The sequence below is a fragment of the Hydra vulgaris genome, chromosome 10, assembly GCF_038396675.1.
Source record: "Hydra vulgaris chromosome 10, alternate assembly HydraT2T_AEP".
NCBI classification, from domain to species: Eukaryota; Metazoa; Cnidaria; class Hydrozoa; order Anthoathecata; family Hydridae; genus Hydra; species Hydra vulgaris.
The window spans coordinates 26,939,662-26,967,595 of NC_088929.1; the positions used below are offsets into that span (position 1 = coordinate 26,939,662).

A 27,934-nucleotide genomic window follows, 5' to 3' on the forward strand; every position below is an offset into this window, starting at 1 on the left:
ATTACTCCTAAAATAATATTGTTAACTTTTAAGTGAAATTACTTTTAAGTTGATGCAACTAATGACCAAAAGTTTTTAAAAATGGCGGACCCAAATGGTGAATGGGGTCCTGATGGAACTTTTTATGACAAAATGGATCCTGGGCCATACGAAGCTCAAAGGTAATGTAATCTTAATCTAAATAATCTAAATAGTTTATTAAATTCAACTTTTCATGAAATACTTTGTTTCTAGTTTAAATTTATGATGAATTTTTAAACAAGCATTTTGCTATATATTTTTATTCCCAATCATCACATGTTTATAAATTTTATATAAAAGTTATCTTTTTATATTCTTAATAGTATAGTTAAAAAATCAAAAGTTAAATTAATATACATGAAATAAAGTTTAGCTGAATAGCGCTTAATATGAAAATGGCTAAATAGAGAATTTTACCCATTTTTTTGCCAATTGATTAAGTTAAATTTCAAGGTAAAGGTAGAAAATAAAAGTTTAAAAAAAATATAGCATTTAAAAGTAAATGTTGTATACCAGTTAGTAGTTTTATAAGTATGTGATATGAAATTTTAAAATTGGTTGAATAATACATAGGGTAAAAGAGGGCATTAAGGCTACTTTTTTCTCACAAAAATTGAATATTCTGAAATCCAAAGAAATTTTGTTATAGTGACCTATAATAAAATGTGTTTAGATTTCAGATTTTATATTTACCATAAATTTCTTAAATTGATGTAATGCTAGAATGCTATATCAGTAAGCGGTTTTCAACACAGCATTCAAGGGTGTCAAGTTTTTAAAATTGATATTAACGAGACTATTATATTGTCCGGCCACAAGGTATTTGCACACTAAATATTTTTACTATTCAAGAAAAAGGTCCTCAAAATTAGAGTGAATGTATTTGAACTATTATCATTTATTTCCATTATCATAAAACAAATAATAATATTATTTATTTACATTCTGAATGTTCTTAGTTATACTTCCAAGTGACAGTCTTATCTTTTTCAATGACACTTAGTGATGGATCATATTTGAAGCATAGTTGACTATCTGGTCATTCATTTGAAATAAAATGATAATTGCTAATCTTCCATTCAGTCAAAATTTAGTTAGGTTAAAACTTGCTGACAAGAACTCTTATCCTCTTTCTTAGAATTTTTTTCCAAAAAGCTCCTATTTTTCTCATATAAAAGTGTTTTTTTTAATGAAATTGTTAATTTCTGTATACATCAAGTTTTTATTTTTATTATTGACCATCAGCTAATAATAATGCAGTATCTTAGAGTGAAGGTGTATGTAGTGGTAATGGTTTAACACCCTAGTATAAAAAATGATTCATTCTTATAAATCTTAATTGAAACAATTAAAATATGTATTACATTAAATTATATAGGTTGAGGAATAATGGTTATTATGAGCAAGAACATGTAGAAGAGAGACTCTTTTTTCAACTCAATATGAGGGAAGCTAATATGTAAAGTGGCCATCAAATATTAGTACTTGTGTGCATATTTGATGGCCACGCTTCACATATTAGCTTTTATACTTTCTAGTATGCATAAAAAATTAGAATGAAGCATTCAGAATATTCCTTTTATTTTGATGTTAAAATTGTTTTTTGTTTTGGATAAGAATTAACTGGTATTTCACTTTTCACTCTTCTGTATAGAGATTATCTAAAATTTTGGATTTCTGGTTAAAATGTCTTTCTGGTTAAAATGTCTAAGTTTTAAATTCTTACATTTGGATAACTAAAAAATATTGAATAATAAGTTTGGATAACTCATAATTTAATATTTTTTAAATCTTTATATATTTTTTTTTGACTAATTTTTTTTTTTTAATAAAATTAAGAAGTTTAAATGACAAACGAATTCATTGAAAACTAACTCATTGTGTTTGCAACTGAGTTTCTGCAAATAAGCTATTGTTGGCAACCTAAAATGTAAAAAAAAAAAAAAAAAAATTTAATAACATAAGGAATTATAGTTTTTATAATAAATAATTTTTATAATATATAATTTATATCCCATCATTTTTAACTATTTGTAAACAAAGCAGAAGAGCCATTCTATAAATTTAATTACTAAATATATTTTTCTATTAATAAGTTTTTTAAAAGTTATATTACCCTAAAACCTAATCAAAAAACTATTTTGATAATATTACACATCTTCAATTTATATTTAGAAATAATGATTTTTTTTGACCATTAAAAAAAAAACATAAAAAAAATAAAAAATAGAAAGTGTATTAACTAGCTAGGGCTAAAATAAAATGGACTTATAGTAAAAAAATATTTTTAAAAATAATTATAGAGGTGGAGAATATGATAGTTATGGAGGATCAGGGAGGTTTCATGGAGGCTATGATGATCGAAGAGGAGCTGGAAATCGATATAATGACAGAAGAGGCGGAGGTGGAGATACATCAGGCAGACATGATGTACCAAATGAACCTCCATTTGTTGCATATGTAGGAAACCTTCCTTATCAGTGTGTGCAGGGAGACATTGATGCTATATTCAATGATTTAAAAGTAAGTGATTTTGCATTTATTCATTTATATATATTTAAGTTCTCACATATGGCATTTATATCACTGAACCTAAAATTATAACTGAATAGTATGTTATTGTAAACTAAAAACATTTTTTGCAACTGCTAGTTTTGTAAATTAATAAAAAATTATATATTGTTTTTTTAATATTAATAAAATAAAAAAATTTAAATTAAATTTTTTTTTTTTTCCTTTTTTTTTTTTACAAAGAATAGTTCTAAATTATTCTTTATTTTGTATCCTGTTCGTGATGTGAGCGCCACCACTAAACAGATGATAATGCTGTTAAAGCTAAATTCAGATTCTAGTAATGTGCATTTTTCTGAAATGCTTGGCCAGGAATGCCAAGCATATACATTCAGAATCGCTTGTCTTTCTGGCTTGGCCAGGAAGGTGTGCAATTTCACGCTTTAATAAGACCAGGCAAATATTATTTGATTTTGAAAACTCGACCATGGCTGTTAAGGTGTTATCAAAATTTCTATACATTTTAAAAATGTACCAAAAAATTATCTTAACTTAAGTATAAAGAAACTTAAAAAAAAAATTATCCTAAAGAAAGCAAGTACATTCTTGTAAAAAAAGTGAAATATAAAATAAAAATAATTTAACTAAAACCAAAAAAATAAAATTAAAACTTAAGTAAAATAAACAATAAAGATAAGATTATTTAAATTACATTTGGAATAGATAACTTTGAGTCGTTTATCTTTACTAATGTTTTTATGATCACTTGTGGTAAACCCTTTTAAATAAACTAACTACTTACATCTAATGATTGTTCAATAAATACGCACATTTAAGAGTTAAAAAAAAAGATTCTTAACAATTCTTCGCAGTAACATAAACAATTATAAAAAAAATTAAATTGTTTCTTTAAAAAGTTGATATAATTTTTTTATTTAAAGAATTTATAATAAAAAATTTTCGAAGTGTCCTGGATAACATTATTTTATTATTCGACCAGATATGGAATACCCAGATATTTAAAAGTTATCCATAATATAATGTAAATTAAATTCAAAAATATATATTTTATTATGACCAAACATTACAGTGATAAACCTTCAAAATGGCGAGTTTTGTTTGGAAGCTTATTAAAATTGATAGCTGTGATTTTACAGCAATTTGCATTCCATGTGGAAACCAGATGAGCAAGGAATGTCATAAATCCTCTGCATAGTCACACAAAAAAATTTTATTGTAAATTATATAAAAAGGGAAAAAAATTAATATTGAATCTTCTTCAGCTACACAAGAAAATTCAAAATGTATTGAATTCAGATCAAGTCTCCTTTGTAAAAGCTGCTCAAGGAGTTGATGTTTTCTTTAATCACACAAATATAGAAAGAAAAAAAAAGATTTTAAAAATTATTGGAAACATGAAGAGAAGTTTCTACTGCTAAAAGAGTTAGCACTTAAGTTACTAGCACTGCCTGCATCCTCTATTTTTGTAAGATTATTTTCATTATTTATGAGAAAAAGCAATTAAGGCTACCGTAGCAACAGGGTTGCAAAAAAACCGTTTTTTTTTTAATAAAACCAAAAATCATAGATTTTTTTAAAAAAACCAAAAAAACCATGGTTTTTTGGTTTAAATTAGGTTTTTATTAAAAAATGTCGCATTTAATTATCCTTTTAAATTAAAAAAAGGCATAACGCATTTTATTTGAGTAAACTATATTCTTTATCAATATTACTGTTATATTTCATCAAAATTATTCAATACATCATTATTTAATGTTCTACATATAAAAACATGCTTTGCTGCTTTTTCTACCCCCAATTGGTTTCTTAACTTAGAATGAACAAGGCCAAAAGTTGAAAAAATTCTTTCAATTCCAGCACAAGAAGCTGGTGCATTTAATAAATCTTCAATGTCCACTATGTTACAATCCACAATTTTTAGAGATTTCCACCATTCTATTGATGATACATTTTTAAAAACAGATTCACTATACAAATAACTTTTATCGAATGGAGCAGATTTGGCTTTTAATTTGAATACTATTGGTAACAAATTCTTAAACACTTTATCTGCGAAATTCATGGCAGCTTCATTTTCATTTTCAGAAAGATTAGATCCAAAATATCTAGGATCTAGTGTGTTTGCCAGGAAATGAGCATCACTGACAGTCTGAAGGTATCTAGATTCAATTTTTTTGTTGTTTTTTTTTGTTTGATAAAAATGATAAACTGTTCATTAAATCTTTAAAAATTTCAACAGTGTCACTTATTTTTGTTTGATCTCTTTGCAACTTATCTAGAGCTACTGCAATCGGTTTTAATATTTTTAATAAATCTTCTGTGTTTCGCTTTATCTGTATATCACTTACTTTTTTTACCATTCATGGGATCCAAGTCTTTATTTTTTTCAAACATTGTGAAAATGATGCTCCAGTTGTTGACATATTTTTCAAGTGAATCACATATAGAATTCCAGCGAGTTTCAGTAGGAAGTGGCAATTTTGTTCCTCCGCTTAATTTATAAATTGCTGCAGCTTGATGATTATTTCTTATATATTTTAATATTTGTGTCACATGCTTGCTCACATTTTCAATGTTAAGATCATTTGCTAAAAGATTCAGCATATGAGCAGCACACCCATAAGTTATGATAATATCTCTTTCAGATGACAGTACTTGACTCATTAATTTCATATTAGCTGCATTGTCAGTCACAAGCTTTTTATTGTGCATCCAATTTTAACGTCTTACAGAATCTATTGCTTCTCTTGCTAATTGTGTAAGATATTCACTAGTATGTGAATGACCAGAAGTGCTAATTGTTTCTACTTCTAATTACATAAATACAAACTATAGGTTCATTATGTACTCCAGCCCTCTAAAGGCATGGCTTTAATTTTCCCATTCAATACATTACATTTCTTCTGTGTAAACCCTATCTAATATTCTCCTCCAATTGGAGTTCTATTAGGCATATTGATAAATTTTTTAAATTCTTTGTGTTTAACTGTTCTGAAACTATAGTTTGTACTGTGTATAAATCTACCAAGTTGAAGATCAAATAAATCTTTGAGGCTTGTTCGTATGAAAAACTCATTAACTTCCAAATATTTATCAGCTGATGTTAAATTGGGCTGAGACCTTTTCATTTGTTGTTGTGATGTTGATGGTGAGTTACCTTTAAAATGAAATTGCAATTTATTGAATTATTCTAAGTTAATATGTCTATACATGATAGTAATTGAAATATATATGTTTACAATTTAGGGAAAGTATAAAATTTAAAATGACAATGCAGTCATTTAATTAAATTCAAGAAGTTGTTGATCTTCAATTGACTCCATAATTTTATGGGGTTGTGACTGCTTGCACTTTTTTATATGTTCATGCATCCTTTGAATTTGACCTTCCATTTCTTTTCTACACGCATTACAAACTGCTCTACACCTCTTTCTTTCTGGAACAGTCACTCGTGTATATTTTAACCAAATCATTTCACATTTGCACCCAGTTTTTTGAGACATTTTTGTGGTATCAATAAATTATGTTAGAACTACTTATACTTTTGCTAAAAATATAAATATATATATATATATATATATATATATTTATTTATATATATATATATATATATATATATATATATATATATATATATATATACATATATATATATACATATATATATATATACATATATATATATATACATATATATATATAACTTCAACTTCCTGATGAAATAAGTTCATCTGAAAGCAATGTATCTTGATGAACCTATTGAAGGAGAAACAGCCTGTCGAAGAAAACAGATAAATAAGTGTTATTATTAATTTATTACTGCTCTGTTCTATAATAACACTGAGGACTCTATTCTATGAAAAAACAAAAATAAAAACCATGGATTCAAAAAAGATCATCTATATTGAAGATTAGTTTTATTTGTGAACATAACCCTCTTTAGTTTCCTGTTGTAAGTTCAAATCTTTTTAAAAAAACATTAATTTGGTTTAAACCAACATTTTTTTAATTGTTTTAAATCATGGTTTAAACCATTTGGTTAAAACCATGCAACCCTGCGTAGCAATCAAGGCTACTTGGAGAAATGTTAATTTCTCCCTGTTGAGGTAAATAAAATATAAATGAGTGATAAACTGATGTATTTTTTGCACATATAGTTTTAGTAGTATTTTAATAATAACAATACTGAATAATAACCATTAACATTAGATTATTTAAAAATATAACATTTTTAGATTTATTTCAATTTTCAAATGACATTGATATGAATGATCCGGTATATAAAAAACTGGATAAAGTTATTATCCAGCCAGATATTGGATACCAAATAATACTATCTGACCCGGATATCCGGCTGGATAGCTTATCTGGTACACCCCAAGAAAATGCATACTTATATAAATGTAAAAAAGTATATATAATATTGATTAATAGTTTATAAAAAAAATCATTCACAGTGTTTTGTTACTTTTTTTAAATGTATTTCAATAATATAAAAACATTGGTAAAGATCAAGGTTATTTAATTCAAAAAGCTTTTTAAAAAGTTTGTCTTTGTTTTCTTCTCAATAAAATCTTTCTTCTTTTTGAGTGTATTAACTTTAGAGATTCTTATATAAAGTTTATTAAAGAGATAATTGTTGTTTAAAGTCATCGCTTATAAAATTTAATTTTTTTTTTTTTTAAATAACATTTATTATAAAAAAATCTTTTAAAATTAAATAATATAAATATAAATTTATACAACTTTCATTGATATATTTATTAAAATCATTACTTGCTATATTTAAAAATGCTTTGCTAATATAAAAACATTAGTAAAGATAGTCGTGTTGAAGTTATTTTTTTTAATGTAGTTAAAAAACCATTTTTTAATTACATTTTCAAGCAGATTTTTAAAATTTTAAAAACCGTGGTCAAATCGTCAAAACAAAATATTATTTGCGTTGTCATAAAAAGCTTGTTTTCGCATGCCTTTCTGGTTAAGCCTGCTTATGCTTTCTAACATACAAAAGGAATTGGTTTTAGGTGAGGATGCAGATTTGCTTATTTTTTTATGACTTATGATTTTATGGTTAGAAGCATTAGTGCTTCAGAATCTGGTTTGCTTTACAGATTTGCAGCAGAGTTGATCAATTAGCCGTATACACCTTTAGACAGTCACACGTGATATTCATGCAGTATTTTGAGGTATGACAAGTTTTAGTCTACCCGTTTTTCTGTATTCTGCCAAAGAATTTACTAAAATATTTTACTCGATGTACTAAATGATTTTTAGGTTGTATTTTAACAAATTCCTTTGAGCAACTATATTTGACAACATCATTAGTTGTCATCAATATAAAATTTTGAAATTCTGGGTGTATAACTGATTAAAATGCTGAATTACTTGCAAAAATTATTCTTGTAACAACATAATGTGACAATAATCCAGAATTGGCATAATCGGTTAATTTTTTGTTGTTGATCTTTTTAAAAATACACCTGAACTTGTTGTTTCATATCATCAACTTGACTGTTGGCAGATCTAGCCCAATTTGTGGGCATAGCGCCTGCGGAGTCACTGGCACTATAGCATTGATACTGGCACTATAGCCAAGCCAATTAAGTGTGATAAGCAATAAAGTCACCAACAACAGCGATATTGGCTGAAGTATTAAAAGAAAGAGCCTGGTCTAATTGATCAGAAATAACGTTGAAAAGAGTGTAGTCTTGAGATGAAGAAGTGTGATTTATAACAAAGAGAAAGGTGATTGAGTGAAGTGGTGCTAAACGAAAGCACATATGTACATGTTAGGTAATTCTATAATATAATGCTATTTTCTCCTATTTCCCTCTATCCTTTCCTTCTTCCCAGCCTAAACCAGGTTTAAAAAATCTTAAGTTGAGGTCAAAATTTTATCTTGCTCTGTAAACTTCATCTTTTCTCTTCCAGTAACTTCCAACTCTAATAGTGGTTGCTTGCAGCCTTGTTGGAAGTGAAGATGTTGAAAAAATAAACATTGCTTTTTTTTTTCTTTTTTTTTTTTTTTTTGCGTTATAAATTTAAAGATGAAAATGCTAAGAATAGTCATAATTTTTAAAAATTATCTTTAAAAAGATTTGCATCATAGTTATTTTCACTTTAGCTTTCTAAGTTACTTATCTCTAATTTGGTGTTTTCATCTTTTGAATTCTTTTTCTTACTTTCACACTTTTGCAAATATCTGAGCATATCAACCTTCCTTGATGGCAAGAACATTGGTTTGTTTTACACCCACCTTTACAGCCACACCCAATATTATTAGGAGTTGCTTCAGATACCCTTGCGTTTTTTAACCGAAAAATGTATATCTGACCATTAGTAATTCGGCAGCTATTACTGACTGGATTCATAACATTAATTAACTGTGTCAAGCAACATTTCCATATGTAAGCCACATATTGGACTATGTGGCTTACATATGCTACATAGTTTGTAATTATTGAGAGCATCATTATTAGGAGGCATAAATATTTCCCCATGCTTTCCTTTCTTAAAGAGCTGATAAAGACCTTTATATCCATCGAATGTATTATGTTCTCTATATGCATGGCCTACAAATTACTACACATACTATGTGTTTTTTTGTTTGCAAACATATCATTTTCCAAATCGCTAAAAGCTTCCAAAATTATTTCATTACTTTGCATCAGTTGTGGTAGCAAGACTTTCCCTTTACCAAAAAATGCACTAGTAAAATCCCAACCAGTAAAGGCATGGAATCCAGGTAAAGAAAAGCAAGTTTTAATACTCCAATCATGAATAATTTTATTTATGGAAATAATGCGCTGAAGATTGCTTAGTCCAGTCCAAAAATACAAATTGATTTTTGGTAATCAACATTTTGAAAAAATACATAAAACAAACACATCTGCATCAGGTGACTTATAACAGTAATGTTATAAGTCACCTGATACAGTGATAATTCTGTCTAGTATTATATATATGCTGCACATGTAACATAAGTCTAGTATCAGCTTCTTCGTGATTGCATTTTGAATCATATAGTTTTTTTTTTTTTTGTATGCTAAATATAAATCTATCCCATGAATCAAAATTCTTTCCAACAAATAAGCAAAAAGGAAATAAAAGTTTCTCATTAGACATGAAATTTTGCAAGGTCTGTATACTTTTTGATCTTTGTAATATATCATGATCAAAACATGACTATCTGTTGATCTTTTATTATGCTCTGCATATTTTATACTCTTCAAAAGATAACGATTAAAAACAAACTCTAGATGAATTATGGTAGCGATCTTGTTCAATAACAATTTTTAAGTTGGCAACCTCTTCATATGAATCTGGGACATCAACAAATGCATGCAGGAGTGCGATATCATTTAAAAAAAAGGGCATTTTCCTCTGGAGCTGAATCAACAATTAGATCATTGGTATTTTTTTTTAATTCCCAGAGAGGTTTTGATTTTGGAGATTTAATAAAACTACAGTCAGATCCAGCAATAGATAAAAGATAAGCACTGAGACACCCTGTAGCAAAAATAGTTAATTTGTGAGGTAGATTTATAAAATACAAATTTGTTTTTGAGAATTATTCTTATTTATTCATTATAAATTAATAAATATACCTGAAAGTATATTCTTAGCAATTTTAGATTGATTTTGTCCGATGATTGAAAGACGTGCAAAAGTATTTCTGTTTGCCTTCAATGAAATTATTCAATTTTTTCAGTAATGAAAGCGTTTTCAAAGTTTTGTTTTTTTAATGTTGAAAATATTTTTAGTGTTTCATCAGCAATTTTATCTATAAAGGGATCCTAAAGTACCGAAACAAGTTGTGTTCATATTATGGAGAATGATATAAAAAAAAATTATTGGGCTGAATTTTTTTGAGTAAAACAAAATAATAAATGCATCCCAAGAAAAACTTACTTTGTTGTTTTACTAGAAGCTTGCTGTTTCCATGTTAGCCAGTTGCTTAAAGTCTTTAAAATATATGCTGCAATCTATAGTTTTCTCCATTTAGCCAGCGCTTTCCCACACAAGTCTTTTCGCGCTCGCCCACATGCCCAAAAAAACTTAGGCGTTTTTTTTTTTACCAGTTTTTTTAAAATTATTTTATCTAGTATTTATTTAAAGCATTATTTTCACTATTTTTATTTTAATTTAAATAGCAGAAAAAAATAATTTTTTAAATTGCGCAGGCTAACTTGAAATTGGCGATCCTGCCTGCGCTTTTTTGTGCGCTGGCATTAAATTTCAAATGGAGAAGACTGCATCTACAGACTTTATAATTTATTCAAGCTCGTTTAATTCCAAAGAGTTTTAGTATTTGATGTCATTGTAGGATCGATTTTTAAAAATCGATTTTTTTTTGAATCAATATTATTTGTTTTTAAAATAAGCGTTTATCATCAATTGTATGACTTTCCTATAAATTATATATATATATTTTTTAATTATTCACCTCCCCAAGGCCGAGAAGGCCACTACAGTCAAGGAGACTACTTTGTGGTTGCAACCTCTCTCAACTCTATAATTCCGAAACCCGAACCTCGACAAACAAGGCCGCTGCGCTTTGAAACAAGTTGAGTGCGGTACTACTAGGGACATGGTGGGGATTGAACTTGGAACTTCTTGTATATGAGGCGAGCTCTCTACCACTACACCACCACTGCATGAAGCTAAACAATAGAATGTTTTTATATGAAGCTAAACAAAAGAATGTTTTTTATAGAGTGCGAGAACCAAATAAAATTATGATTTTTATGATATGCTTTTAAATATAATAAATATATAAAAAAGATGTTTATCACCTTATATATTCTGAATCTTTTTTCTTTTTATGTAAACAATGTGAATTGTTTTTCTAGTTTATCTGAGCCGTTTATTGCTATGACATTTTTGTTCTCCTATCAAAAAGACATTTTACAAATTTTTAATAAATAGTTTTAATAAACAACTACGTTTATTATAGATATTTGCCGAATTCTTAAATTTTTAGTTTTTAGGTATTTAAAGATTTATACTCAACTTATTATTCTTATTTATACTTAACAAATTTACAGACAGCTTTTTATTAATTAAAGCAATAGATGTTTTATGGCAATAATTCAGATGACAGAATCACAGAATTGTAATTAAAAATGTCAATGTGTTGCAGCGCCCATTAAAAAACATTTTATTTAATATTTCCCAATTTATGTCGTATTTAACAAGTATTTTACAACCTGTCTCTTAAAATTACAAATCAAAAAACTACCAAAATTGACATTGAAAAGTTTTTCATTAAACAACTTCAATTTTAAAATTTACACAATAATGTAACACTTATTTGCAATCTTGACCAATATTTGTTCAATTTTAAAATTAAAATAAAATAAGCAATACAGAATAAATTTCATTAAATATATTCTTGCATGATTAAACAAGAAATTTTGAGAATATTTGTACCCGCTGAAAAGTTTAGCAAATAAATGCTGTTAATTGAATTTTCATACGGTTAACTCTTGCTCCCAGCTGTTTTAACAAAAATCTTTTTGATGCGACCGCTCATTTTTTTGAATAAAATTTGGATGGCATAACATTGACAACTAATTAAAAAATAAAATAGTAAATCTCTTTAAAAGCATAACAAACTATATATTAATAGAAAGCTAAACAAATGAACTTTTCAATTAATTAAGTATTCAACACACATTGAACAATATGAAATGAAAAGTGCTTAAAACCATTGTTTTTATGAATAGTAACTAAAACATTAAGTCTGAAACAAAACTCATTTAATGTATAAAAAGAATGTTTTTCTTCAAAAGAGTTTTGTAATTACTTAGCTAAAATACTTATACACTTCCACAAGTTAAATTTCACAGTGTCTACGCTGCCTCATTTTAAAACTAAGTTTAAAGAAGTTTTTTTGTCAAGGATTGCTCAAGATTTTTTGACTTTGTCAAGTGATAATTTTTTATAATTACACCATATGACTCTTATTTGTTCTTGATTATGTAGAGAATTATTTAAACCTTTAGAGCAAACAAATTATTTGTAAAAATTTATGTACAAAACAAGATAAATTGTGAAGCATACTAGAAAGCTGTTACCAGCGACTTGCTGTCTAAACTAAAAAAAAACCAAAAGCCTTTCAGCTGCTTGCAGTAGTGAAAGAGTTAAACAATACAAAATGTTTTTTTAAACAGAATCTTAATGAGGGATAATAATCATTTAATAACAATAAGTATAACACAAAAATAATTTATAGCAATAGATAAAATATCTGAAATTTTTTATTCATATTTTAATGCAAACTTCACGAAATTTAGAAAATGAAGTAACTAAAGAAATTCTATAGTAATAAATTCTAAAATGGAGACAGCGAGTAAAACAACAAAGTTAGTTTTTCTTTGTAAACATTTATTATTTTGTTTCACTCAAAAAAAATTCAGCCCAAACACTTTTTTTTTATAATTCTTTTTTATATGAACACAACTTATCTTGGCACTTTAGGATCCCTTTAGCAAATTTCTGAAACTCCCTTTTAACAACAGCTTCTTGCAAATCAATTTTAACATCACAAGATGCCACTCTTCCACTAGATAATTGAATAAGTTCATTTGGCGGTATCGTATTAAAAATATTTATCTTATTTTTAATTGATGAAACTACTTCCATTATTATTTCATTATGGTTTTTTTATGGGTGTGGTAAAGACCTTAACGATACATAGAAATATAAACACATCAATGACGACAACAATTTATTAGACTAACTAAAGCTACAAAGCTGATTCAAACAACATCAATAACTTTACAAAAATTTTTAGTTCTTTGTAAGTTTGTAATAGATTACTTTTATATTCTTACCTTCGACAATGTTGAATTCTAGCTAACTCTTTACAGCGTGCAATAATTTGCGATCTATGAGGTTGTCCTAATATCCATCTTTGGTGTGCATTCTTGTTCAATATAAACCCAATAACACCACCTTTTGTTTTGCAATCATGATTAAATGCCTGTTTTATTATTTAATCACAAGGAACTGATAAAAATCCATACTTATCCTGATGTTGAATAGTCCATTTTTGTACAAGGACACTTTTTTGTGTCACCAAAAAGTAAATAAAATGGATTTTGAAAAAATCTGGAAAATCGGGGGACTTTTTAATTTTTCTTTAATGTTTTAAAATGTTTTCTAATAAAAAATTTTCTTTTCCAGGGTACCAGGGTTAATGTTTAACATAAAAGATTTAAAGAAAATTAATCACATTGTGTTTACATTTGCTCTTTTTTTAAATTAGTACAAATTTTTAAAATTTAAAATGACAACATATTTATAGAAGAATTGTTAAGTGATCCTTTGTTCGTAAAATGGCTGGTAATAAGCAGTGATAAAAAGTCAGCCTAATGCAAAATATTCCAAGTTGAATTTAATTTGTCATATATGGGCAGAAGAGCTTTAGTAAGTCACATGGATGGTAAAACATGCACAGAAGTCAAAGCCAGTATCTTGCTTCTACATGTCTGCATAGTCTCACCTAAAAAGCAAGCAATTCTTACAGTATGTCAATGTGATAAAAGTTGTGCAGAAATCTATTCCTTTTTACATGCAGTACAGAATAATTTCTCATTAAACTCATGTAATGAAAATGGCCTACTTTATCAGAAAATGTTCCATAGTAGCAATACTGCTAAATCTTATGAAATAGGTAGAACAAAGCTTGGTTATATAATTAATTTTGGTCTTGGGCCTTATTTTCACAGACTTTTAACTGAAAATATAAAATAAATCTCCTTATTATACTTTTTCATTTGATGAAAGCCTGAACAATTCTTTTCAAAATTGTCAATTGGGTAACTTTGAAAAGAATTATTATTCTTTTCAAAATCGTCCAATATAAGAATTATTATTCATTATTCGGTTTTGGAGCAGTGATCTAAATCATGTTGAATCCAGATACTTTGACTCTAAAATTTTAGGTTACCCCACAGCAAAAAATTTACTTAAAAGTATGACTACGTCTTTTGTCAACAGTTAATAGCATAAATCTGACTTAACTAAGTATAGATGGTCCAAATGTGAACTGGTTCCTTCTTAATCTTCTTGAAAGCTGCACGATCAACAAGAGCTACCTAAACTTCTTAATGTTGGGAGTTGTAATCTTCATGTAATTCGTGGGGTTTTCAAATTGGGTTTCCAATCTGCTTAATATAGGAAGTTAATGAAAGCATCATGCAACCTTCCTCATAATTCTCCGGCTAGAAGAGCTGATAATGTAACTGTTACTGAGTGTGAGAATTTTTCTTATGCATTTTGCTCAACACGCTTGGTTGAATCACAAAAAGTTACAGATAGACTTTGTTTTAATTTGGGAGAATGTTAAAAAAATAACCAAGTATTGGGAAACTCTTCCTAAAAGTAAGCAACCAAAATGCAAGAACTATGACACAGTGTTAGGGGGAACAAAAGATGAGTTAACTTTGTCTAAATTAAAGTTTTTTGGTTGCATTGCTAGTTTGTTGCAGAAAATTTTACTGAGATATCAAACCGATGCTCCAATGATTCCCTTTCTTTTTGAAGATTTGTTCTCAACTGTTAAAAGTTTAATGGGTTTAATTATAAAACAAGATGTCCATAGCAACATCATCAATGGTAGGCAACTTCAAAAATTTGATTTCACTATAAAGGAAAACTTTCTGCCATTAAAATTAATGACAATTAGATTTGTTACAGAACGTTGCATTATCGAATTGAGGAGAAAGAATGCGTTGTCATCAACAGATTCATGAAAGATTGCCGTCTCATTATCATTGGAATCTTGGAAAAAATATTAGAGAGAAGTTTGAATGATTTTCTTCATCGTTTTTATGGTTTAGACAAGTTTTATTTTGAAACCATTAAAGTTGGTGTAGATTACAAGGTTTTATCAAATGTTTTGATATTTATTTTTACGTTATGCCATGGGTAAGCATCAATTGAGAGACGTTTCAGTATTAACAGTAATATGCTCAGTGAAAACATGAAAGAAAAGTCACTTATATCTCGTCACACTATCAAGGATTTTATGGTGTCAAACAAATTGAAGAGTCACGAAATAGCAATAAACAATGAAATGATAAAGGCTGTTTGTAGTGCCTCGTTACGATATACAGGGTGCAAAAAAAGTTCCCGTACAAAAATATAATTAGCAAAAACAGCAAAAATTCCTCTACAAGACGAAAATTAAATTACACTTTAATTCAAAACAAAATAATACTAAAAGAATACGAAAGAAATACAAAAGAATACTAAAACACACTATATATTAAAAGAAAACACCATACAGATAATTTTTTTAAGTTATACTTTTGTACTGGAACTTTTTCCGCACCCTTGTAAAAACTATTTGGAGGAAAATAAAAAACTCCAAGAGAAAGAAAAAGAAAATAGCGTGATAATGCTATTAGGTCAGGAAATATTGGGACTTAAAGAAAAGCAGAAAGTATTGAACAAAGTATGTAAAACATACAATGACGAATTTATTACATTTACCTAGGAAGCAAACTGCATGATGTCTCGAATGAAACTTCTTACAAAAGGCAATCATTGTTTTTTGCATAAGAAAAAAAGAAGTCAATAACAAATAATTGTATTTTTCTAACATAAAATTGTTTGATCTTTATTTTAATTATTTCAGTATTTAACAATATTACTTTTTTAGTTTACATATTTAGTTTTTGTTAGTCTTTTTATTGAATCTTGTTATCTTGTACCCTAGATAAGTCAGACAGATTTTCAATGCCTGTTGAACATATCCGTTTTAAATATACTCTAGTTAAGCCCTTGGTGGGAGGGCCATATGATAGATCGCAAAATCCTAATAAGTCAAATATTTTCAAAAATTCAGACATAAGGAGAGCTAAGCCTAATTCGGACATACTCTTAGTTAATTTTCTAAAACAATTGGAGCATTTTCCTTTATTGGACAAAAAGGGATATATATATATATATATATATATATACACACATATACATACATACATACATACATACATACATACATACATACATACATACATACATACATACATACATACATACATACATACATACATACATACATATATACCCCTTCAGAGTACAAGTTAACAGGATTCTACTGTAGTTTTTATATTTTTTTCAAAGAATAATTTAATGTGTTGATTGAAGTATTTGATTATTTATTTTAATTTTCAAACAAGTTGATTGGTTTGTTGGCAATTATAGTATCTGTTTTTTAAGAGGTAAAAATGCTCTGGGGTTATTACTTTATTATTAATAAAGTAACACAGACAATACATGAGCAGTAAGTTCATCATTAACTAGCAAAGCTAGTTCGTATAGCAGCATTGAAGCAACCACGGAAAATGATGTACTATGGTAACTGTTTTAGATGTTGGTCTAAAATAGTTTTGAACTTTTTCACTGAAGTAGTATTTACAACATTGTCTGGCAAGGCATTCCATGCGTTTGCTACACGGTTGTTAAAAAAAGTTATCGGACCTAACAGTTTTTGTTGATTTCACGATAGTACCGTATGCGATGCCCATAGCTGGGGGGAATGTTAATTGGATTAATACACCAGTTAACTAACTCAATATTATTCTCTAACTTAAATTTTTGAATAAGATCCGATCATTTTCTTTGATCGCATAAAGAAGTGAGACCAAGTTTGATACACCTTGATTGATAGTCAAAAGGCTTCATTTCTTGCGGTACTTTTGTAACTGGCCGTTGAATACTTTCAATTATAGAAATGTCCTTTTCTAAATAAGGACACCAAGCGGTAACGGAAAATTCTAGAAGTGGACATATATAAGCTGTATATAGCTTTTTCCAGAGTTGTGGATCTCTACTTATGAAGCAATGTTTTAAGATACCAAGCATTTTGTTAGCCTTGGCTGCAACAATAAAAGTTTGGTAATCTTGCTTTTGGTCATTGGAAATTAAAGCACCAAGGTCTTTTTCTGATGAGATTGATTCAAGTTGAACTTTGTTGAGCTTCGGTCATCAATAAAGTATAGGTGTGAAACGGATTTGGATTGGTTAAAATGCATTATTTTACATTTCCTAATATTTATTTCCATAAGGCATTCTTTAAACCAGTTAACAATGTTGTCAATGTCAGCTTACAGACAAAGTTTTTGTTCTTCTTTACTGACCACAAGGATTTTTGTGTTGTCTGCATGCATTTTGCATATATTTTTGTTACTAATTTGTTCTGGTAAATCATTAATGAAGATAGTAAATGAAGTTAGATAATGAAGATAGGTTTGATAATGAGATAAGATAGATAATGAAGATAATGAGATAAGATCGATAAGATCGATAATGAAGATAAGGTTCAATAGAAAATGAAGATAGGTTAATCAAGGAGTTTTAATGTTAAGTTTGGGTGTTTGAATGCTGGAAATATCAGGGGGAAATAAGCAAAATTTAAGGGGAAAAATCAGGAAAAATTAGAGAAAAACAAAATTTTTGCGAAAAAGCAGGAAAAATCAGGAAATTTTGTTCTTAAATAACAGTGGCAACCCTGGTTTAGTTTATCTGCAATAAAAATGCCTTGTTGTAAAATTTCATTTATTGTGCTAAGTTCAGCTATTGAATTATCAATAACAGGAAAATATGCTATTTTAGAAAGGGTAGGTATGTTATTTGTGATATTTGTGTTTAATCCTGTCCGGTAAGGTTAAAATAATGTCAATTTTAGTTGTGACAACTTACACAATTTGTAAGCTAAATCAATTTTTCGGGCAATTATTAAAGATTGGTAAAACAGTTCTGTGGTATTAATATTTGATAATGCATCTTTTAGAGACGAAGATAATCTATTTTCTAAATTAAAAACAAGTAGATAGTTTATATTTCATTTGAATGAACGCTCAATTCTGCTAATTTTAGGTTTATTGTCTGTTGCAATTAAAGTATTAGAAACTCTTTGAACAGATATACCAGATGCTACGTGAGTTTGACCTTTTCCATTCTTTGTTTCTTCATAATCTTGATTATCATAAACTAATGTTGTAGCATGAAACAAGGAACAACTTCTGCAGGAATCACATGATCTGTAATTGAAATTAAAGTTGCTAATGCAGCGTCATGTGTGACTACTTTATCATATGATGCAGAATGTCCAAAGCCATTTAAAATGTCAATTATTTCTTTACAACCTGTGATTTGATGAGTGGCAATCCCATGAGCTAAAAATTTTACTGTCTGTTTTTGACCACTTGAAGCAGCATAGATTATATTCTGTGAAATATTAAAAACACATTGTTCTTTCTCCTTTGTTAATGCAATATATGTTATAATCATGAATGGTTATATAGATTGATCGGTACAATTTTCTTGCAATTTTGTAAATTAAAGTCAATTGCTGTTGATGGCCATTCATACTCAAATCAGCATTTCTGATTTCATTATGTAAACTTGCAGCAGATTTATACATATATAAAATGATTTTTATAGTTGAATAGTTTATTGAATAATTCTTCTGTGTCACTTTTATTTTGCATACCTGATTCAAAAATTAATGTATCATCACCTGAAATCAAATTTTCTGCAATTTTTCCTGATGAAAGGTTGCTATATAAAACAGTTTAACTTTTATTCCTTAATAAAAGATCTGGATAACTTTTAAATAAATGTTCCTTTAGTCTGGATTTTCTATACGAAAATGCATCTATATTCATTATCTTTAACTTATCACAAAAATGTCTGGTATAAATGTGACAATGATTATTTCACTTTATTTGAACAAGTGACCCTCAATTACTTCTTCGCAAAACAAATCATATGAATCTTTTTAAATATGAGCTTTTGAGGTACAGGATTTTCTAACATTTTGAATACACCTTACATATGTTTTGTAGATTGTTTACATGTAGCTGCAAGTCTCAACTTCCCAGTATTATAAGTTTGGTTTTGTTAACTTTTGGATTACCATCTTTGTAGAAACCTATATTAGCAAAATATAATATTAAATAAAACATCAAACATATTTTTTAATTATTCAAAATAAAACTTTACAAAAGTATATAAGGATTTACTCTTAAGAAAAATTTTTTTTTAAAAGAGATTACTTGCAAAATGTTAATAAAAGAACAAAAAAAACAACCTAATCATAGTACTTTAGTTGTTCTTTATTACAGATGATACATATTTTTGATAATAAATTAGAAGACTTTGCTTGTTATTTTTTTTATTAAATTAATCTCTACTAAAGCTAAAGTATTGTTTGAACATTTTTGATGCTTGTCTTTTTTTTTTTTCCTCTCTTATTAAAGTCCTTTCCAAAATAATTTTATTTGTAAATTTTTGGTTACAAGAATAGCAATCCTCGGAATTAGGAAAAATGAGGTCGGCAATAATTTGCCGACCTCAATTTTTTTAAGGTCGGCAATAATTATTTGATACAAAGGTGTGACCATAAAACATAGAAAGGAGGTCGGCAATTTTTTGCCGACCTCAAACACTTTCAGGTCAGCATTGCCGAATGCCGACCCTAATTCCGAGGGTTGGAATAGTGATACCAAAAATTGTTCTGAACTGAATCTAAATCAACTAGAAGTTGTTTTTGATGTTGTACTTTATCTAGATGTTGTTGTTGAAGTTTTGCCTCATCTTCTTTGCTAAAATAACTTCTTTGCTAAAATAACAGATACTTCTTTGTGGCTACCATTTAAACTTCTCCAGGCTTGATAAAGTTTTATAAACTCCTCAAAAGAAATGACTTTGCCGTTGTGATTAACAACATCTTTAAAATGTTTTTTTAAACAATATTTGTCTTTTTTTTTATGTAATATTTTGCATAATTATATTACTATTAGACACTTTTTCTTTTATTACATAATTTTATTACTATTAGACACTTGCTTTTTATAAAGCGGTATTGATACATTTGTTTCACAATTTACATGTTTTCTAAAATTAAAAAAATAATTCTATTGATAAATCTCGAATATAACACACATAAACAATAAGTTATAACAGAAAAATACTTATTGTAAGCAAACTATGGCGTTTCCTATTGTAAACATTTATGTTTTCGTTTCACTAAATGTTAACACGCAAGTTTAGATCCGTAAAACGTAGACCCCGATTTAGAGCAACAGGATGAAAGAAACAGATAGACCTGTGTACTGCCTAAAATTAGTCTCATAAAGAGCAAGTAGGTCCAGATAAAGCGCAAGTAGGTCCAGATAAAGCGCAACATAAGAAAAGTTCTCTGAAGACCACTAGTATTTAAATATGATAGATTTAGAGAACTTGGTGATGTCGATGGGTTTTTGTGTTTTATAGTTTTTTGGTACTTTACTCATTTTTAGATTCGTTAAAGAACTTGACGTTATAATGAACTAAATAAGGCTAAGTTAACACACTGACTTATGTATGTAAATGGGTCTAGCTAATTTTTAAACTACTGTATCTGTGTCATAAATTAGACTTTGGAAAAAATAGAACATCTTGGTAAACCAATATGTCACACAAGAAACATGGTCTTTACTAAAATAAATGAACACTCTACAATATGTGAGAAAAAGGGAACATCTACAACAGGGTCATACAGTTATAGAATTTTTTTGATTTATATTATAAATGTTCTATATTATGTAAAAGATAGGATGTTACAGTTAAATTTTCATATCAATGTAATATTTTGTATATTTTATTGTAGTTGTAAAATTAGAATTGATAAAAATTTTAAAAATTGTGTTATAATGCTAAACTTGATATTATTGCAAATATGCGATGGTCACAAATTATTAACCCCAATCTTTGCCAAGCCTTTCACCACGTAACTTAATCATTTTAAATAATAGTAATGGCTTGGAGAATTTATCTGATAAAAGTTAGGAAAAAAACAATCAAGTAAGAAACTGTTTATAGCTTCACTCAGACAAAGATCTATAAAGACATCTAGAAAAGCTAACAATAGTGATGGATCTTTTAGAGAGGTTTGATCCTATTTGATCCTTGAACCAAATTTTTTATTCACATCTTGTGAATTGTGGTTTAAAATCAGTACATAATTGGATAAGCATATTTTTTGAAAAACTAAAGAGATATTTTGATATGTTTGAAAACCTTATTTATGATTAGTTATGAAGTTATTAACATTTTTTACTGTTTTTACTTTTTATCTTTAAACGTGTCTTGTTATATCAAATATTTAAAAACTTATTTTATTAATTTAATCATATCAACACTATTTAAATTTGAAATTGGAGTAAATACAGTTGTTTGAGTGCCAAATTTATAATTAATAAACATTAGAAAATAGACTCCAAATTAAGTAATCTTTTTTAAATCTAAAAAATTAGTTTTTTTGCCGTCATCTAAAAAATGTTTAAACATTGATTTAATGTTTTTAACTTATCAACGCACAAGTTAATTAAAAATTGGAACCCAGTCCACAATTTTAGTTTAATGGTAGAAAGTTATGTTTTCCGGCAAAAAAATTAAATTCTGACACGTCCTCTATGAATTTTTCTAGAATTTCTTAAAGAATTAGTAATTGGTTTATTTCCTAAACTTTAAGGTTAAATGTGAAGTATAATTGTAATGTATTTGTAATTTTATTTAACAAATTCCCATGCTTAAATTTTAGCATTGTAGATGTTTTGTGTTTTCATAATCTTTTGTTATTTGTTAGCTTTACTATATTTTGTTTTATTCAAAATTTACTTAATATTCAAACTCTGATCAAAGTTATTAATTTTATAAAATTATTTTTTTAGGTAAAAAGTGTTCGGTTAGTCCGAGATCGAGAGACCGACAAATTTAAAGGTAAGGTTTATGTTTTGGAAAGGAGTGTAAAAATGCCTTATAATTGTTTGAATAAAAACAGATTTTCTAGCATTTAGTGTTATTTATATCTTTATCTGATTATTTCTTCACTTGGATGCCCATATTATTATCACTTTTGATAATATCTACAACAAGATTATTAAGTAAATATTTATGAGGTAAATAAGCTTATCTTCATATTAAAAAATCCCTTACACCTGTCTTGATTTATAATGGTAATGTAAAACCATTCATTCTGGTTGTGCAGATGGGTTACACTAAGTACATGTGTTTTTTATGCCTCTTGATAGCCATGATTAAAAGACTCACTATGAGGTGAAGGAATAGGCCTCATCGTGACCATACTAACTAATATGGTTGAACAATTAAATGGAGCCTTCCAAATAATCAAAAAATTGATTGTAGTTATAAAAGAAAATCTAAAGCCTTAAAGCGCTTTTAGTTTCCTAGAACTCAATAAAGTGTCAGATGCATAGTTGTGTTTTATGTTACACTTAACTAATGATTAAACAGTACTTAGCTAGAGTTATTTTGTGGAATCTAAAAACTTTTTGCTTTGGCTGATAGGAATATGTTGATTTAGTTTAAAAGAACACATGTTTTCATCTCATGGGGATATTTGGTTTCATCTTAGAGGATTTGTACTTGTTGACTAATGTTTTCCGTAGTCCAGTATCATTTCAATAATCTTATTCCAATGTTTAAAAAACTCAAACTATTTTGGTTAATAATCAATAATTGTGCTTAATAATTGATTAAAAAGTACTTTACAGTAAATAAAATCCATAGCACCACCAACAGGTTTAGGATAGAGAATGCCAGTCCGTTTTTCTAATAGTAATATGTAGGCTTCTAATTACATTTATCAATATTTATTTTCTGTTTATTATAGTATCTAATTCATAAAAAGATGCATATAAAAAGTAGCATGCAAATTTGTATAAAATGTTTGCATATTTTATCAAAGTTATTTTTTGACTTTTATTTAAATTATTCTACAATTATTCTTGATTATTTACCCTTCTTTCAACAAAATAAGGTTAAATAATTAAGAAAAAAGCCTCAAGGCGTAATTTTTTCTAGTTGTTTTGAGGCACTGCATATTCTCAAAATACATTTTATGTTGTTTTAAAATTCATTTTGTGGTACTGATTTAAACGGATTTCAGTTTTCCTTCGGTAAAATTTTTTTTTTACTTAACAAATATCTTTTATGCATAAAACAAGTCACATCATTTCTTTTCTTAATTAATAGGATTTTGCTACGTTGAATTTGAAGACCAGAAATCTTTATTAAGTGCAATTGAATTCGATGGTGCAGAGTTTGCTGATAGAAATCTTCGTGTAAATGTTGCACCCGCTAGAGATAAAAAAGAAGGTGGTGGACGCGGTCGAGGTAGAGGAAGGGGTGGTCATGAAGGTAATTAAAAAGTTTTTTAAATACTAAACTTGAGCGAATATTTCTTGTCATTCTAAAAGCTTATGTTTATAGGTGGTAGAGGAGGTGGATCTCATGATGATGGTAAGTTTAATTTATATGACTATTTTATGAATTAAATAATAGGCCGTGTTTTAATAATCTATAAAACTTTGACATTAAGCATTTTTTAACAATAATTATAACTCGAAATTCAGTGCATTAGGTTAAACAAATCATTAATATTAATTATTCAAAAGTTATTTAACTCAAGGATTCAGAAGTAATCGAGGACATTCCGATAGAGGAGGAGGTGATAGGTGGAATCGTGGAGGTGGTGGGGGTAGTCACCGACAGGAAAGAAGACAGCCACACCTAGAAGAGTTTAAAGAACCAAACCCCGGTAAGTAATCAAACTTTGAAATATTTAACTTTTAAGAAGTTTAAAATGATTTCACTATAAAGCTAAATTTATTCGATAGAGGAACTTTCGCGCCGGCCGAAATTGAATCTTCTTCCTCGCTCAACTAAAGAACCAGTTCTAGAAGTAGCAGATAAAGTACAGCAATTAAATATTTTTGGGGGCGCCAAGCCTAGAGATGAAACTAAATATGAAAACAGAATAAAAAAAGAATAAAAGATACCGTTGAGTGGTTTATTTAATTTTTACCAAGTTCGTGGTATCTTCATATATATTGAGATATCACGAAGAAAATGATCTACTCCTTTTTCCGATTTGAACAGTTTGTATGCTTTAATGTATTAGCGTCAGGCACATCTAAAATACGGAACCTTGTTTTTATTTTTTTTAAAAAGTTTTTCAACATGAAAATAATTACGGTTTTGTGCAATAATTGTTTCAGTTCAATTACCTTTTCAGGCTGCATGCTGCACTCGTTTACTTTACCAATTATTGATTTTTAAAGATAGAGCTTATCCTTTCAAGATAATTTTAAATGCTATGCTTATAGTTTTTAAACGCTATGCTTATAATTTTAAACTTTTATTATAGCTCTTTATATAATATATAAAAGATTTTTAACATTTAGTGTTAAATGACCGATCGTGTTGGAATGTTGTGATTTGGTGAAAAAATTGATTTTAGTTAACTCGCTTAAATCAATACTCCTTCATGCTTACTAAATTCTAAAATCAATTTTTTTACAATATTACTGTTATGTCTTACAGCAAGGATTTTAGTTTTTTGGAATGAAAACGTCTTCATTTTTGAGATGATTTACTTAAGGTAAATCATCTCTAAAATGAAGACGTTTTCATTCCAAAAAATTTATTTAAAAATGACTTCTGCATTTTGAAGATAAATATTTCCTAATAACTTTAAAAATAATAATCATTTTTATCAACAAATACACTCCAGAAAATTTTAATCTTGCTGAATAACTATACTTTTTACTGAATCAGCAAAAGTTACGTAAAATGTAAACACTTAACTCCTAAAATATACATCCAATGAACTTAAAAATTTCAGAATATCTTTATGATTCCCGCGCGAAGGGACTGTAGCTGAATTTTTATTTAAAAATTTGTACATCAAAAATGGCGGATAAAAGCAGTGGAAGCAAAGTTGTAATCTATTCTTTATTTCAGACAACTATTTTAAACTTAAAAAATATCATTAGTTTAGTGTAATTCTGCGACAGTCCCTCGAGCAATTGTTAAGGAGCACTCCCTGAAAATTTTTGATTGATTTAAAACTTTTTAAGAAAACCCATTTTAAGTTTTATTGTAATATCGAAAAAAATAATTCTATTAAAAACACAATTAAAGGACATACAAATATATTCCTGGAGAGTAAGATTTTATACTAACAACTCATACCATCAAGAGATTTTATTACAATAGACACACACAAGTACACAGCACTGAATTTCTACATTACATACACATCTACAAGACTCAAAACAGTTCACAGCTCTTAGTGACCCTCGTTATACTGCAACAAAGCACTGCATTTATCGACACTCATTTCTTAAAAGTGACTTACAATTGTATGCAAGTTGTACTGAGCCCCACTAAGTGTCCTCTGGTCCCAGTGTCAATTCAGAAGTCTGTGGCAATCGTCCTGATAGGATACTCTAAGAATCATCCTTTTGGGATAACACAATGGGATACCTTGACAAGATACCCTGGTGTAGACCCAGAGTGGAACTTCTTTTGGGATGCCGGTCTCGGGCGAAAGTTGGAGGCCTTCCTGTGTTCATACTGTACCATTAGGCGCGAATCCATACTGTACTCGAGACGTCCATGACACACTTAATTCGATAATGTATGTTTACCACCTTAATAATACAGACCACATGATAACTACTTATAAAACGAATATATCTGCTCCATCACTGATACTGTCTACACATCACACCTGACACTAACGACAATTTAGTAAAACATCAGTAAATGACTCTTATCTCGACTATTGTTTATTTTTATTGCTTATTTTTACAACATACTTATCATTTTTTTAGTATTTTTCTACTTTGAGGCTCTTTGTTTTCCACTGGACATCTGTCCTTTTGTACTTTTTTCTCACTCTGCTCAACTCTTTTTAACTTATTATTCATCCCTAAGACGTTCACTGCTCGGTGCAGCTTCACTAAAATGCTTTACATTTACAACAAAAATCAATCTTTTTTTTTGACACCTCTCAGCATTTTTCTTTTTTAAATGCTTCAGAAGATCATTTATTTAAATTATGTTAACGGTGGCTGATTATTTTACACGAAACATAAGATATCCGAATTTGAGATTTAAAATCTCAAAAATTTTGAAAAACCAGACGTTCTATCATTGAAATGAATAACAGCTAAAGCTACACCGAAATCTAAAACTTCTTTGCAAACAAATATATCTTTAGGACACCTTTTTCAAATTATTTGATTAAATCCTTCGTTTAGATTTTGGGTATTACCGTGTAGACATCGTTTTAACAAATTTTCAGAACATAAATCGAGAAAAAATCTGCGTTTTTTGCATTATGAATAGCCAATGGCATAAAGTTTTTACGTTGCAAAAGTATTTAGGTACTAAAAGTTTAATATAGTTGACTAAAAAGACATGAAATCACTGTTTGGGGCGTTGCTATTGAAGCTGAAAAGATTGTACCTTAAGGGGCTATCCCCCCTTAAAATTTCAATATTTTCAACAAAAAAAAATTGTTTTTAACTACTTTTACCTGTGTATGATTATAAAAATTGTTTGTAAAGTAGCAAATTAACCTATAACTATCTTAATTTGTCTATTTAAATAAATCTTAACTGATGTCCCTAGCAACGCCGTAGCAACGCACTTGTTTAACTGTAAACATCTGTAATACATTTTACCTTTATTCAAACCAAATGTGTGCTATAATTGTCATGTACAAGCTTGAACAGCTTTTTTATGAATTTTTCTAGAATTTTTGTAAAGGTTGCTACATCAAGTTCGACAATTTAAATCAGTTATAGTGTTATTTTATTAGCTTAGTTATTATTAGTCAAAATGGGAAAAGATTGTCGAATGAAGCAACGTACACACACTCACCATAAAAGGAAAGGATTTATGGGAAATCTTAATAAATCTGTGAACATTTATAGTGTTTCTGATAATGTTAGTACTGAGTTGCCAACAATTAATTTAAATGCTGTTAACAGCACTTGTGTTTTGGAACAAAATAATGAAAACTCACTTAATTTGTCAGCTTCGTCTCGAAAAGTTGAAGACTTAGAAGATACACTTGTTTTGAAACCTTGTATATCTGGTTATCGTATCATTGGTGTTGCTGTTTTAGTTTCTGCTTTTAGTTCTTTTTTGTGTCCAGAATGTGGTAGTCCCACACTCTCATTAGGTGAGAGATATAATAAACGACATGGTTTATCTGCCTTGTTATATCTAAAGTGTCAAAAAAAAGATTTTAACTATCTTCATCAGTTCTACACCTCTATCAATGATAATAATAAAAAAGGATTTGATATTAATAAGCGAATAATTTATTGCATGCGACTTTTTGGGCCATATGCAGGCATAAAAAAGTTTTGCACTTTTATGAATTTACCTAAGCCTATGACCAAAAGCAACTTTGAAAAACTACTGAAAATAATTGCAACAGCTGTTAAAACTGTAGCAGAACAAACAATGATAAATGCTGAAAATAAATTGCTAAAAACAT

General features: G+C 28.2%; 1 protein-coding gene across 2 annotated transcripts; it reads left to right on the forward strand.

Annotated features, from left to right (window-relative positions):
• Position 1: 1 nt before the first annotated feature.
• LOC100208955 (eukaryotic translation initiation factor 4H) lies at positions 2 to 24,574 on the forward strand. 2 transcript variants are annotated; one of them, XM_065807644.1, is made up of 7 exons: positions 2 to 161; positions 2,325 to 2,544; positions 22,287 to 22,335; positions 23,611 to 23,775; positions 23,848 to 23,877; positions 24,047 to 24,175; positions 24,255 to 24,574. In XM_065807644.1, exons 1-7 carry the CDS (start codon positions 82 to 84, stop codon positions 24,407 to 24,409), a joined length of 828 nt encoding a protein of 275 aa, XP_065663716.1. In that variant the 5' UTR covers positions 2 to 81; the 3' UTR covers positions 24,410 to 24,574. The 2 variants fall into 2 exon arrangements, with proteins under 2 accessions (XP_065663716.1, XP_065663717.1); XM_065807645.1 differs by lacking the exon at positions 23,848 to 23,877.
• Positions 24,575 to 27,934: the final 3,360 nt, after the last annotated feature.

Bases quoted from the DNA above. Each gene is read 5' to 3' on its own strand.
- LOC100208955 (XM_065807644.1), top strand. From the start codon at position 82: ATGGCGGACCCAAATGGTGAATGGGGTCCTGATGGAACTTTTTATGAC. The intron at 23,878-24,046 runs GTAAGTTTAATT...ATTTAACTCAAG, and splicing joins AGGTGGATCTCATGATGATG to GATTCAGAAGTAATCGAGGA. The intron at 24,176-24,254 runs GTAAGTAATCAA...TTTATTCGATAG, and splicing joins GTTTAAAGAACCAAACCCCG to AGGAACTTTCGCGCCGGCCG.